Raw genomic sequence first — 15,628 nt, 5'->3', positions numbered from 1 at the left:
GGTCTGACCACTCCCCCTCCTCTGATAAGCAGTTTACTGTCAATAGACAATGGTCGCAGAAAGCTGTGATGTGGGCGGGGTTAGCTTTCTCAGCTCTGCTACATGCTACATTTAAAAGCGCTGATTGTGTCACAACTGCTGCACTCAGTAAACTAAGTGACACATCGCTGGAATCAGGGTCTTTGCCCCTACATTATGCTGCTCTCAGATGAAGTTTTGTCTTTTATTTTCATTATATTTATAATAATAACATGACTTTATAGAATAAGAATACGGCTGGAGGACAAGGCCTGACTGTAATAAATACCCTTCTCCCCAATTTCACTCCTATAAGACAGACTCAGGAGCTCATACGGTATACACAGTATGACGACTGCTGATAACAGAGAAAGTAGCTGCTGTTTTATTCTGAGCCAACACCGCAAGGAAAAATAAATATAGACGCCTTTTGTCATTTTCCTTCAAAATCTCCAGATCCCTTGACATCTGCCCCAATATTTGAGATAATACCCGTAATCTTGTAGAACAAATACCTCGCTGAAAACATCTACAAATACTGAAGGAAACATTTCATTTTCTGATATTAAATGTAAAATATATTATTTTCCGTCTCTGTAGAATAATAGGTTGTTCGCAGTGTTGCCCAAGATCGGACTTTGGTTAGCACGGACATTATCCTTTTGGCTTCCCTATGGCTGGAAGCGATTAACATCGAAATATTAAGCGTTTTAATTGGGATAAATGACAACAGCAAATAAAATCTGCTCTAATGTCCACTTCAGATGATGTTTTCTGGGAAATAGACTTTAAAGGGTTATTCCAAACTTCATAACTTCCACGGGGAAGGACATAACTTGCTGATCAGTGTGGATCCAACACTTCATTGTCTATGGTACTGTCCGAGAAACCGTCCGCTGACAATGAATGAAACCTGGTGTGATTGTTCGACCAAAGCTTCATTCTAACGGGTTATTTCAAAGCCTTGTTTTAAGGATTATGGGGGTCCCAGCTGTCAGACCACCAGCAATCAGCTATCTTGTGTACAGAGGATTAAGAAGGGAAAAGCCCTTAAGGGTAATCTTGTTTCCATGGTCTCTAGAATCATTTCAGAAAGTAGGCTCTTTGGAAGATCCTTTGGTTCCCCAATGGGCCATTCCTACCCTGATGTAGATGAAAACACATTAGGATCTGCTCACACTTCAGATAAAAGACTTGCCAATGTCTGAGTGACTCCCAAACAAGTGGAGACCTTCCAGACTCCCTGGATATCCTTGGCCTCACCAAAACTGCCTGCAACTCATAGGAGGCATCGGACATGTTTGTAGGAAGGAGGAGGTTCGCAGGACTCCAGTCCGGCTGCCATTAACAACTGGCATGGCCACTGGACCTACGTCCTGCAAATTATTTTGCTCAACTCTTAGGGAAGAGTCAGACGGCCGTATAACTCGGACAGGGACCGCAAGACAATGCTCGGACTGGCCGGCAGCTGTCATGGTTCCCAATGGCAGGGACTTAGGCAAAAACGGACTAGCTCTAGGAAGATGGTAACTCAGATGACCGCGATGCTGAACCTAACACACAAATAACAGTAGCCGGGGGGCGTGCCTACGTTTTTATCCCTAGACGTCTCGCACCAACCGGAGATCTCGCTACCCCTAGTAGAGGAATACACAGACCTGACTTGCCTCCAGGGAAACCCCAAAAGTGATAGTAGCCCCCCACATATAATAACGGTTAGGTAAGAGGAAAACACAAACGCAGTATGAATATAGGTTCAGCAAAGAGAGGCCCTCTGACTAGATAGCAGAAAATACTAAAGAGGACTTCGCGGTCACCTCAAAACCCTAATCAGCCATCCTGAAATTACTTTAACTCCGATATCAACTCATGACACCGGAGTAGTAATTTCAGATCACTAGAGCTTCCAGCAGCAAGAGTGTATAAATGCTTGCTGGACAAAACAAACACAAAAATACAAAAGATCCAACTTAGCTGAATTGCAGACTTGGAGCAGGTAGCAAGCAACAGAGGTGCTCTGATAACATTGATTGCCGGCACTAGAATGACTGAGAAGCCAAACTAAATAGGAAACTCCCAAACCCTGATGGGAACAGGTGCACTGGAAACAAAAGACAAAAGTAAGCCAGTACCACCAGTAGCCACCAGAGGGAGCCAAAAACAGAATTCACAACAGTACCCCCCCCTTAAGGAGGGGGCACCGAACCCTCATGAGAACCACCAGGGCGATCTGGATGCGCCCTATGAAAGGCGCGAACCAAATCAGAGGCATGAACATCAGAGGCAGTCACCCAAGAATTATCTTCCTGCCCGTATCCCTTCCATTTAACCAAATATTGGAGTCTCCGTCTGGAAACGCGAGAGTCCAAAATCTTTTCCACAACATACTCCAATTCACCCTCCACCAGCACAGGAGCAGGAGGTTCAACAGAAGGCACAACCGGTACCTCGTACCTCCGCAACAACGACCGATGGAAGACATTATGAATGGCGAAAGATGCTGGTAGGTCCAAACGAAAAGATACAGGATTAAGAATCTCCAAAATCTTATAAGGATCTATGAACCGGGGTTTAAACTTAGGAGAAGAGACCTTCATGGGGACAAAACGAGAAGATAACCACACCAAGTCCCCAACACGAAGACGATGACCCACACGACGATGACGATTAGCAAACTGCTGAGTCTTCTCCTGAGACAACTTCAAATTGTCCACCACTTGACTCCAAATCCGGTGCAGTCTATCCACCACAGTGTCCACTCCAGGGCAATCCGAAGATTCCACCTGACCAGATGAAAAACGAGGGTGAAACCCTGAATTGCAAAAGAAAGGAGAAACCAGAGTGGCAGAACTGGCCCGATTATTAAGGGCAAACTCTGCCAACGGCAAAAAGGCGACCCAATCATCCTGATCAGCAGACACAAAACACCTCAAATAAGTCTCCAAGGTCTGATTAGTTCGCTCCGTCTGGCCATTAGTCTGAGGATAGAAAGCAGACGAGAAAGATAAATCAATGCCCATCCTTGCACAGAATGCTCGCCAGAACCTAGACACAAATTGAGATCCCCTGTCAGAAACGATGTTTTCCGGGATACCATGTAAACGAACCACATTTTGAAAAAACAAAGGAACCAACTCCGATGAAGAAGGCAATTTGGGCAAGGGTACCAAATGAACCATCTTAGAAAAACGGTCACACACCACCCAAATGACGGACATTTTCTGAGAAACCGGGAGGTCCGAGATAAAGTCCATAGAGATGTGCGTCCACGGCCTCTTCGGAATAGGCAAGGACAACAACAATCCACTAGCCCGAGAGCAGCAAGGCTTGGCCCGAGCACAAACATCACAAGACTGCACAAAAGTATGCACATCCCGAGACAGGGAAGGCCACCAGAAGGACCTGGCCACCAAATCTCTGGTACCAAAGATTCCAGGGTGGCCTGCCAACACAGAAGAATGAACCTCCGAGATGACTCTACTGGTCCACTCATCTGGAACAAACAGTCTCCCAGGCGGACAACGATCAGGCCTATCAGTCTGAAACTCCTGCAAAGCACGTCGCAAGTCTGGGGAGACAGCAGACAAAATCACCCCATCCTTAAGGATACCCGTAGGCTCAGAATCACCAGAGGAGTCAGGCTCAAAACTCCTAGAAAGGGCATCTGCCTTCACATTTTTCGAACCCGGCAAGTATGAAACCACAAAATTAAACCGGGAGAAAAACAGCGACCAGCGCGCCTGTCTAGGATTCAGACGCCTGGCAGACTCAAGGTAAATCAGATTCTTGTGATCAGTCAAGACCACAACCTGATGTCTAGCACCCTCAAGCCAATGACGCCACTCCTCAAATGCCCACTTCATAGCCAAGAGCTCCCGATTACCGACATCATAGTTTCGCTCGGCGGGCGAAAACTTTCGAGAGAAGAATGCACATGGTCTCATCACTGAGCAATCGGGACTTCTCTGCGACAAAACCGCCCCCGCTCCAATCTCGGAAGCATCAACCTCGACCTGAAAAGGGAGCGAAACATCAGGCTGGCGCAACACAGGGGCAGAAGAAAAGCGGCGCTTAAGCTCCCGAAAGGCCTCCGCAGCCGCAGAGGACCAATTGGCAACATCAGCACCCTTCTTAGTCAAATCAGTCAGAGGCTTAGCAACACTTGAAAACCCAGTTATAAATCGACGATAGAAATTAGCAAAGCCCAAGAATTTCTGAAGACTCTTCAGGGAAGTAGGCTGCGTCCAATCACAAATGGCCCGAACCTTGACAGGATCCATCTCAATAGAAGAAGGGGAAAAAATGTACCCCAAAAAAGAGATCTTCTGAACCCCAAAAATACACTTCGAACCCTTTACAAACAAAGAATTGGCCCGCAAAACCTGAAAAACCTTCCTAACCTGTTGAACATGCGACTCCCAGTCATCCGAAAAAATCAAAATATCATCCAAATGCACAATCATAAATTTATCCAGATATTCACGGAAAATATCGTGCATAAAGGACTGAAAGACTGAAGGAGCATTAGAAAGACCAAAAGGCATTACCAAATACTCAAAATGGCCCTCGGGCGTATTAAATGCAGTTTTCCACTCATCTCCCTGCTTAATCCGCACCAAATTATACGCACCCCGAAGATCAACCTTAGAGAACCACTTTGCCCCTTTAATACGAGCAAATAAATCAGTCAATAGTGGCAAAGGATACTGGTATTTGACTGTAATCTTATTCAACAGGCGATAATCAATACAGGGCCTCAGGGAGTTTTTTTTTTTACCCACAAAAAAAAAACCTGCTCCTAAAGGAGATGAGGATGGACGGATATGTCCCTTTTCCAAGGACTCCTTAATATACTCCCGCATAGCAGCATGCTCAGGCACAGACAGATTAAACAAACGACCCTTGGGAAACTTGCTGCCCGGAATCAAGTCTATAGCACAATCACAATCCCTGTGAGGGGGGAGAGAATTAAGTTTGGGCTCCTCAAAAACATCACAATAGTCAGACAAAAATGCCGGAATTTCAGAGGGAGTAGATGAAGCAATGGAAACCAAAGGTACTTCCCCATGAGCCCCCTGACATCCCCAGCTTAACACAGACATTGTTTTCCAGTCAAGGGCTGGATTATGAGTTTGCAACCATGGCAATCCAAGCACTAAGACATCATGCAAGTTATGCAACACAAGGAAGCGAATCACCTCCCGATGGTCAGGAGTCATACACATAGTCACTTGTGTCCAGTATTGTGGTTTATTCCTAGCCAATGGTGTGGAGTTGATACCCTTCAAAGGGATAGGAACTTCCAAAGGCTCTAGGCTAAACCCACAGCGTCTGGCAAAGGACCAATCCATAAGACTCAAGGAAGCGCCAGAATCCACATAGGCATCCACGGTAATAGATGATAATGAACAAATCAAAGTTACAGACAAAATAAACTTAGACTGTAAAGTGCCAATTGCAAAAGACTTATCACCCTTTTTTGTGCGTTTAGAGAATGCTGATATAACATGAGCAGAATCACCACAGTAGAAGCACAACCCATTTTTACGTCTATAATTCTGCCGTTCATTTCTGGACAGAATTCTATCACATTGCATATTCTCCAGTGCCTGCTCAGAAGACACCGCCAAATGGTGCACAGGTTTGCGCTCCCGTAAACGCCGATCAATCTGAATAGCCATAGTCATGGATTCATTCAGACCTGTGGGCGTAGGAAACCCCACCATGACATCTTTAACGGCGTCAGAGAGACCTTCTCTGAAATTCGCCGCCAGGGCGCACTCATTCCACTGAGTAAGCACAGACCATTTTCAAAATTTTTGACAATATATTTCAGCTTCATCATACCCCTGAGAGAGGGCCATCAAGGCTTTTTCAGCCTGAATCTCCAAATTAGGTTCCTCATAGAGCAACCCCAGTGCCAGAAAAAACGCATCCACACTGAGCAGCGCAGGATCCCCTGGTGCCAATGCAAATGCCCAATTCTGGGGGTCACCCCGTAACAAGGAAATAACAATTTTAACCTGCTGAGCGGGGTCTCCAGCGGAGCGAGATCTCAGAGAAAGATACAATTTACAATTGTGCTTAAAATTCAAAAAACGAGATCTATCTCCAGAAAAAAACTCAGGTATAGGAATCTTGGGTTCAGACATAGGAGCATGTATAACAAAGTCTTGGATATTTTGAACTTTAGAGGCAAGAGTATTCAGGTTTGAAGCTAAACTCTGGATATCCATTTCTCAACAGCTGAGATCTGAGCCATTCAGGGATTAAGAGGAGAGAAAAAAAAAAAAACAGCAGATTGAAATTATGGCTAGACAGAACTTCTGAGTAAAAAAAAAAAAAAAAAAAGTGTCAGAAACTTCTTTTTTCTCTCTTTCTTCAGCCAATACCTTTAATACATTTTGGCCGGCAATACTGTCATGGTTCCCAATGGCAGGGACTTAGGCAAAAACGGACTAGCTCTAGGAAGATGGTAACTCAGATGACCGCGATGCTGAACCTAACACACAAATAACAGTAGCTGGGGGGCGTGCCTACGTTTTTATCCCTAGACGTCTCGCACCAGCCGGAGATCTCGCTACCCCTAGTAGAGGAATACACAGACCTGACTTGCCTCCAGGGAAACCCCAAAAGTGATAGTAGCCCCCCACATATAATAACGGTTAGGTAAGAGGAAAACACGTACGCAGTATGAATATAGGTTCAGCAAAGAGAGGCCCTCTGACTAGATAGCAGAAAATACAAAAGAGGACTTCGCGGTCACCTCAAAACCCTAATCAGCCATCCTGAAATTACTTTAACTCCGATATCAACTCATGACACCGGAGTAGTAATTTCAGATCACTAGAGCTTCCAGCAGCAAGAGTGTATAAATGCTTGCTGGACAAAACAAACACAAAAATACAAAAGATCCAACTTAGCTGAATTGCAGACTTGGAGCAGGTAGCAAGCAACAGAGGTGCTCTGATAACATTGATTGCCGGCACTAGAGTGACTGAGAAGCCAGACTAAATAGGAAACTCCCAAACCCTGATGGGAACAGGTGCACTGGAAACAAAAGACAAAAGTAAGCCAGTACCACCAGTAGCCACCAGAGGGAGCCAAAAACAGAATTCACAACAGGCAGCTCTCCCGACCCGAGCGCGGCAGCATGTACTTCTATGCAGCTGTCACATTCGGGTGGGGAGAACCGACAGCCAGTCCGAGCATTACTTGATACTGATGACTTGATACTATTAAGGTAATGGCAGAGAAGACCCTGGTGGACCCATCTAGGCTTGCTCAAGATTGATCTTCCTACACATCGATGAACCACAAAGTCACCTGACAGTCCTATAGACAATGAATGGAGCAGAGGTAGAGCATGTGCACTTCTTCTCGGGATCGTTGAGGGTCCCAGCAGTTGAGCCCCAGGGATCATCACGTTATCGGCTATTCTGGGGATAAGGGATAATTCAATTATTCCTTCATTGAACTTGTTCCTGTATATTCTCAGAACTCAGTAAAAAGTCATTTTAAGTCCCAACAGTCCTGACTTCTCAAGGTCGCCCATAAATCTCACTAACACCTGATAATCCCATAGCTATTGCATTAAATACTTCCGGTGCTCCTGGGACCTCCCTGTTGGGTCCGGTATAACAAACCCTTATAATATATCGATTTCGATGTAAGAACGACTCAGTGCCGGGTGTAGAGAATAAATACTTTATTGGACACGGGTTCTGCTACTATCCCGATCTGGACACCACTGTCCATTGTACACGTCTATCACACGATGGCAGGCGCTGATCATTTACGTCTTCTGACGGACTCGTACTCAGTATTTCTGTCTTCTGATTCTGAAAAAGAAAGTAGTGATGAAGATTAAAGGCAATGTTTAACCTTTTGGGGGGCTGCTCTAATTCGATGCAATCTTGGGGTTTATACAAATGCAATATAGGTAATAACCAGGAGTTACACGAAGCCGACATACAGCAACCCTGGCCGTGTATGGCTGCCATACTAGTAAAAGAGTGGCCCTGGCCGTGATGAAACTTGTCATATATCCACTAGGCAGATGATAAATATATGATCACTGGGTCTGAGTGCTTTCATCGACCCCAAGAGTGAAAGTCCACAGTCCCCTGGATGAATGAAGAGATATTGAGCCTGTGAGACCATGACTTTGGGACCCCTGTGATCTGTGGACGTCACAGCGCATTATCATACAGATATCATTCATCCTGAGGATAAGCGATATATCTGGTTTATGAGACAAGACTAATATAAGCTGCTATTCTACCACAGACAAATATCTGTATAATGTAGTGCCCCATACCCCTATGTACCTCTATAACCCTATGTGCCTCCATACACCACCATATAACCTCCATACCCCTATGTACCCCTATATCACCTATGTGCCTCCATGCTGCATTTGTGCCATGAAGCACCTTATGGATGCACATATATCTCCACACATATGACATGTGGTGCCATACAGGGTGTAGGCGAGTTCGGCACTAATTCTGGATTCTGAACCGTGTAGACCCTTCGCTTTTTTAATAATCCCACAAAATGTTGCGATATAGACAAAAGTGGACCTGGCACAGAAAGGTTAAAACATTTTTGGAATAGAAAAAACTGAGCAGGCGGTTTACATTGATGGTAAAGATAAAGAACTACAAATTGTCCAAACACAATTCTTGACCATTTTAAAGATTTTTTCGTATCAGTGAATATCAAATGCTGACAGTAGATAATAGATAGATGATAGATAGATAGATAGATAGATAAAAGATAATTGATAGATAATAAATAGAGAGATAATAGATAGATAGAAAGATAGATAATGGATAGATAATAGATAGATAATAGGTGATAGATAATAGATAGATAGATAGATAGATAGATAGATAGATAGATAATAGATAGATAATAGATGGATAATAGACAGATAGATAGATAGATAGATAGATAGATAGATAGATAGATAGATAGATAGATAATAGGTGATAGATAGATAGATAGATAGATAGATAGATAGATAGATAATAGATGGATAATAGACAGATAGATAGATAGATAGATAGATAGATAGATAGATAGATAATAGATAGATAGATAGATAGATAGATAATAGGTGATAGATAGATAGATAGATAATAGATAGATAGATAGATAGATAGATAGATAATAGATAGATAGATAGATAGATAGATAATAGATAGATAGATAGATAGATAGATAGATAGATGTGCAATAGATGCAGTAAATAGTGAGATATTCATAAGACAGATAGCTATGAAGCAGGACATATAGATATTAGATAGATATGAAATACTTTGTTACAATGTATCAGTGCAGGTGAAATGTTTCGGCCTCAGATTTTTTTTAAGCCTGGATACAATTGTAGTGAATCCTCCATTGCAAAAAAATAAAATAAAAACAGATTAGCTCCATTGATGTTTCCGGTCTCTGACAAACTACAAGTAATTTTTCACTGGCTGCAGCAGAATCTTGAAAATTGTTAATGATTTAATAAAGTCTGATAAAAAGTTACAAAACTTTTCATTCCAGGATGATGATGACGCTTCGTTTCCATATCCCGGAGATTTAGTTGTGTTTTGCATTTGCAGGATTCATTACGGTAATAGGATCCATTACGTCTGAGTCACGTTTCCTTCGGGTTTGTCGTCCTCTTTGAATGGCTCCACAACGCACCTGTTACTGTATGACGGGGGAGGGGAGGGCGGATCTAGAATTTTATATGACTTTATTTTTAGTGTTGTTTTGGAAAATTACCTTTTTCTGCGTCTGGGAGTAAGAACAGGTGCGGACTCCGCCATGGGGTCATTGAATGATTTCCCTGCCTGGTAAAGCCTGTTCACATGGGCTCTACAGAGGGCGACATAGGCAGTGACACCCAGGCGGCACGGGCAATGCCAAGAATATTCCGCTTCATAGTTGGACGGGTACATTATGGGAAGATGGCTACATTACAAGGTGTCGCTCTTTGGTCCGGATCCTCTGGTGCTGACGAGGTTCCTCATGGTCTTGCCTTAATTGACCGTGGGGGGGGGGGGTGATGCACGTCATTGGTGTGACCGTGGGGGGGTGCCTGAGGATTCAGACCACAGACCGATCTGAAGTGCAGCACCTACGACAGGGGGGTATCATATAATATTTTATTATTTTTTTAACCCCTTCCCGGTCCTCCATTTATCATGCTTTGGGGTCCGGACATAATGATTGTTTTATGCGATTCAGATCCAATTTTATTCCTACTAAATCGAATCTGCCAGAAATGAATTTTGGGAGACTCGCTCATCTCTAGTAATGATCATTTTCAAATAGATGTCATAAGTTTCGATCAGTGGGGTCCGGGAGCTGAGACTCCCACCAATCGCTGAAAAAAAGGGGCAGGGGCGCTCGGCTACGAAGCAGCGCAGCTCAGGGGCGCAGTGTCCGGCTCAGCAACTCTGCCCATTTATGTAGCAATCGGCTGGGGTCTTAGCGCCCAGACCCCCACTGACAACTTTTGGGTATAGGCATCCGCCCACCATAGGGAACCATTGCAAAAATAAAGCGCCATTGTTTCGCTTGGAGGATCCTCGCTCAGACCAAAACTGCCATAAGTTAGGTGCTGGCGGTAAATATTGTCGGGTGCGTTGTTTCCCTGCTGTCATTAGATAATCATTACTGTCCATCACTGATTCATTGTGCAGAAAAAAATCTACTGACTGTAAAAGTAGGAGGAAATGTAATTATCCTCAGCGCAGAGGTTATGTATCTGCTCCATCGCTCTGAGAGCCGGCATAAGGCACAGCGCTAACTAATGATCCCCCGGAGGGAATGTCATTATAGGGGTGAAGGCAGGATGACCTGCGAGCGACGTCTACCTGCAGCACATCCACCGCTGGGAATCCCGGCATAATCAGCCATGAGGAGGGGACGGATCAGAAATCTCTTATCTGGCCATTATTTAGGACGGGTGAAGGAAATATTGATTGCTGAGAATTATACTGGAGAGGAGCTGATTGTATGTAGATGGGAAGAGCAGGTGAAAACCCGGAGAGCAGGTATAAAGGCTAATGGTGGCAGAGTCAGAAACAAGCGAGGGGGAAGGAAAAAGGGCCCTCCGAGGGGTGCGGTGCTGAACGGAAAGGAGCGGCTGGAAACTGTAGATGCATAATAAAGGGTGAATAGCTGGGGGAGAGGCAAACAGGAGGTATGTGCCACGTTCTGAGTGATAACAGGAGGCATGTGCCACATTCTGAGTGATAACAGGAGGCATGTGCCACATTCTCAGTGATAACAGGAGGCATGTGCCACATTCTGAGTGATAACAGGAGGTATGTGCCACGTTCTGGGTGATAATAGGAGGCATGTGCCACGTTCTGAGTGATAATAGGAGGCATGTGCCACGTTCTGAGTGATAACAGGAGGCATGTGCCACGTTCTCAGTGATAACAGGAGGCATGTGCCACGTTCTGAGTGATAACAGGAGGCATGTGCCACGTTCTCAGTGATAACAGGAGGCATGTGCCACGTTCTGAGTGATAATAGGAGGCATGTGCCACGTTCTCAGTGATAACAGGAGGCATGTGCCACGTTCTGAGTGATAACAGGAGGCATGTGCCACGTTCTGAGTGATAACAGGAGGCATGTGCCACGTTCTGAGTGATAACAGGAGACATGTGCCACATTCTGAGTGATAACAGGAGGCATGTGCCACGTTCTGAGTGATAACAGGAGGCATGTGCCACGTTCTGAGTGATAACAGGAGGCATGTGCCACATTCTCAGTGATAACAGGAGGCATGTGCCACGTTCTGAGTGATAACAGGAGGCATGTGCCACATTCTCAGTGATAACAGGAGGCATGTGCCACGTTCTGAGTGATAACAGGAGACATGTGCCACATTCTGAGTGATAACAGGAGGCATGGGCCACATTCTGAGTGATAACAGGAGGCATGTGCCACATTCTGAGTGATAACAGGAGGCATGTGCCACGTTCTGAGTGATAACAGGAGACATGTGCCACATTCTGAGTGATAACAGGAGGCATGGGCCACATTCTGAGTGATAATAGGAGGCATGTACCACGTTCTGAGTGATAACAGGAGGCATGTGCCACATTGAGTGATAACAGGAGGCATGTGCCATGTTCTGAGTGATAACAGGAGGCATGTGCCACATTCTGAGTGATAACAGGAGGCATGTGCCACATTCTGAGTGATAACAGGAGGTATGTGCCACATTCTGAGTGATAACAGGAGGCATGGGCCACATTCTGAGTGATAACATGAGGTATGTGCCAAGTTCTGAGTGATAACAGGAGGCATGGGCCACATTCTGAGTGATAACAGGAGGCATGTGCCACATTCTGAGTGATAACAGGAGGCATGGGCCACATTCTGAGTCATAACAGGAGGCATGGGCCACATTCTGAGTGATAACAGGAGGCATGGGCCACATTCTGAGTGATAACAGGAGGCATGTGCCACGTTCTGAGTGATAATAGGAGGCATGTGCCACGTTCTGAGTGATAACAGGAGGCATGTGCCAAGTTCTGAGTGATAACAGGAGGCATGTGCCACGTTCTGAGTGATAACAGGAGGCATGTGCCAAGTTCTGAGTGATAACAGGAGGCATGTGCCAAGTTCTGAGTGATAACAGGAGGCATGTGCCAAGTTCTGAGTGATAACAGGAGGCATGTGCCAAGTTCTGAGTGATAACAGGAGGCATGTGCCAAGTTCTGAGTGATAACAGGAGGCATGTGCCACGTTCTGAGTGATAACAGGAGGCATGTGCCAAGTTCTGAGTGATAACAGGAGGCATGTGCCAAGTTCTGAGTGATAACAGGAGGCATGGGCCACATTCTCAGTGATAACAGGAGGCATGTGCCACATTCTGAGTCATAACAGGAGACATGTGCCACTTTCTGAGTGCCAACAGGAGGCATGGGCCACATTCTGAGTGCCAACAGGAGGCATGGGCCACTTTCTGAGTGCCAACAGGAGGCATGGGCCACTTTCTGAGTGCCAACAGGAGGCATGGGCCACTTTCTGAGTGCCAACAGGAGGCATGGGCCACTTTCTGAGTGCCAACAGTAGGTATGTGCCACATTCTGGGTGCCAACAGGAGGCATGTGCCATGTTCTGAGTGCCAATAGGTGGCATATCACTTTGCCTTATCCAGGGTAATAAGATACACTATGAAGTCAGAAAAATAATCCCTTGCCCCGATGAAGGAAAGCCTGGCTACGGGTCAGAATGACCTGGTGATCGAACAATCAAACAGCTTGGCGCGACATTTCCTGAGATTAGTGGAGCAGGATGGCGAGCTTTAAAAAACAAATGTCATTTTGTGATACTCTGCTGGGAGATGTTTACACTCTATGTCTCTATTTGTGGCCACTCAGTGGTCGTGATGGGAATTGCAGCCTGTTGAGAGTTTTACCAGCATGTCCTGATAAGGCAAAAATTAGAAAAGGAGTCCTTTAACGGAAAGGTAAGTGTGCAGACATCTATGATATGGCGGACAATGGTACCTCCTCTCTCCATTCTCTGCCAAGTCTATGACAAAAGAAAATCAATTCTTAGAGCAGAATTTAAGTTTTTTTTTTTTTTTTTAATTAGACGTTATTGGTGAAATTGGTGATTTGTTTGGGACCAGGTCTGGCTTATTTCTGGATCATTTATGGTCCCAGCAACTCCAGGAAATTATGAACACAATAGTCCCAAATAAGAGTGGGTGTAAAAAAATGAGGCAGGATACAGAACGTGATTGGATAATGGGTAGAGATAATATACAGTATATATATACGGAACTTTGACAAAATAAACAGTACTGAGAACCATTATACTGAAGAGTATAAAAAACGCTGAGAATGCCGTCCAATCTGCAGGCACCATGCTTCAGAGTATTAGCTGAGCAGAAAAATATATCAGATTGTGGATACATATTTATTAGAATTAGCAATCTAATAAACTCATTCTGGGCTTAGGAGTCCAGTAGGCGGACCCATTCAGTCAAAATCTATCTGGAACAGCTGTCAATCACTAAGCAGGCCCGCCTACTGGACTACTAAACCCAAATAAGCAAAGATTAAAATGTTATACAGTAGAAAAAGTTATACAAACTTTTCCATCACAACTATATATCATTCAGCTGAGCTCAGGGCAGACGGCATTTTCATCATGACAGGTTCTCTTTAACTCCTTCCCTTCTCAGCCAATTTTCATTTTAGCACTTCTGTTTTTCCCTCCCTTCTTCCAAGAAGCATTGTTTTTTTTATAAATTTTGGATCTCCATTTTTCAAGATCCGCAACGTCTTTGCTTTTCCAGCAGTGCGAGGGCTTATTTTTTTGTGTGGTGAGCCGACAATTCACAATTATTATTTTTAAGGAGATGCAGTAGTAAAAAAAAAAAACCCATCAATTTTGGTATTTTAATTTTTTTTCATTAATATGTTTATTTTATCTTTATTTACTTTTAACTGGGTAAAAGAGGAGATTCACACATTTTTATTTTGGCAACTTTAAAAAAAAATCTTTTCAAGAGCTTTATTTTATATTCTGCTTTATTTTTTAGTCCGTTCAGATGATTTAAACCTGTGATTCTTTGATTGCTAGTTCTATACATTGCAATACGGTAATATTGCAGTATATAGGAATAATCATGGTGGCCCATGGAGCTTATCCCGTGGCTGAGCTTCACAGGACGACCAAGATGGCAGTGACAGGAGCCTTCAGATGGCATCTGCTGCAATGGAAACCTATTGGTGCCCTTTAATCATGTCATGAAAGTGATTGGCAGTAGCAACTAAATGGTTAACAGCAGCAATCTGAGCTCAGCTCCGGCCACTGCTGTCAGAGACCTTTGCCGGCTGTGTAACGCAGCCAGCAATTACTGCATGTGGGGAGAGCTCAGCTCCTGAGCCCCTTCCACTCTTGCAAACCTCAGTGTGAATGGACAGTTAAATCAATTTGTCCTAAGGGGTTAAACAACAGAATTACTTATCACAGAAGAATAGATAATTATATACAGCAGGTTAAGGAAAACTTTTGGTATTATACTTTATGCAGTTGCTTTTTATAATAGGAAGAATAATGGAGTGAAATGAGCTCTCAGATAACTAACTTCACTGTGTAGTCAAATCCCCCATTACTCAGATGTAATGGTCTGATCCTGCCTTACTGCATTATTGTGGAACAAACCACTGGGACAAGTTAACAGGGGATCTGACTACACTAAGATACAGTGTTATCAGTGAACTATGTGCTCTTGATTGCAAAAGAACAACACTAAATATATAAAGCAAACTTCAAAATTTTATCTTGTTCTGTACTTTCTCATACAAAAGATGAAACTAAACTTCAGTCCTACAACAGCAAAGTCGAAAGATTGTCTTCTTTAAATTAATGAACTCATTTGATTATTTATTTTTCCAGCATGACCAGTTAAAAATTGAGAAAGTTGAATTTAATGTAGATCCATACATCTACAGATCACTAGTTTCCATGAACACTCGTGGGAGAGAGCTGAGTTTGTCATCAGGTCCAATAAGTTGTTAGCTTTCTATAGGATAATAGGTAGGGTTGAGCGAAACGGGTCGTTCAT

General features: G+C 44.0%; 1 protein-coding gene across 2 annotated transcripts in view; it reads right to left on the bottom strand.

Moving 5' to 3' along the window:
* Positions 1-7,710: 7,710 nt before the first annotated feature.
* The window catches only part of LOC143783383 (protachykinin-1-like), a 38,090-nt gene continuing 30,172 nt past the window's right edge, over positions 7,711-15,628 (bottom strand). The window contains exon 6 of one of the 2 annotated variants that reach the window (XM_077271796.1): positions 7,711-7,859. In XM_077271796.1, coding sequence (XP_077127911.1) covers positions 7,810-7,859 — 50 coding nt within the window. In that variant the 3' untranslated portion in view covers positions 7,711-7,809. The remainder of the gene's footprint in view (positions 7,860-15,628) is intronic. The other variant, XR_013217141.1, reaches the window with a different exon arrangement.

Source organism: Ranitomeya variabilis, chromosome 6, assembly GCF_051348905.1.
Source record: "Ranitomeya variabilis isolate aRanVar5 chromosome 6, aRanVar5.hap1, whole genome shotgun sequence".
NCBI classification, from domain to species: domain Eukaryota; kingdom Metazoa; phylum Chordata; class Amphibia; order Anura; family Dendrobatidae; genus Ranitomeya; species Ranitomeya variabilis.
This window is presented reverse-complemented; position numbering and strand designations above follow the sequence as displayed.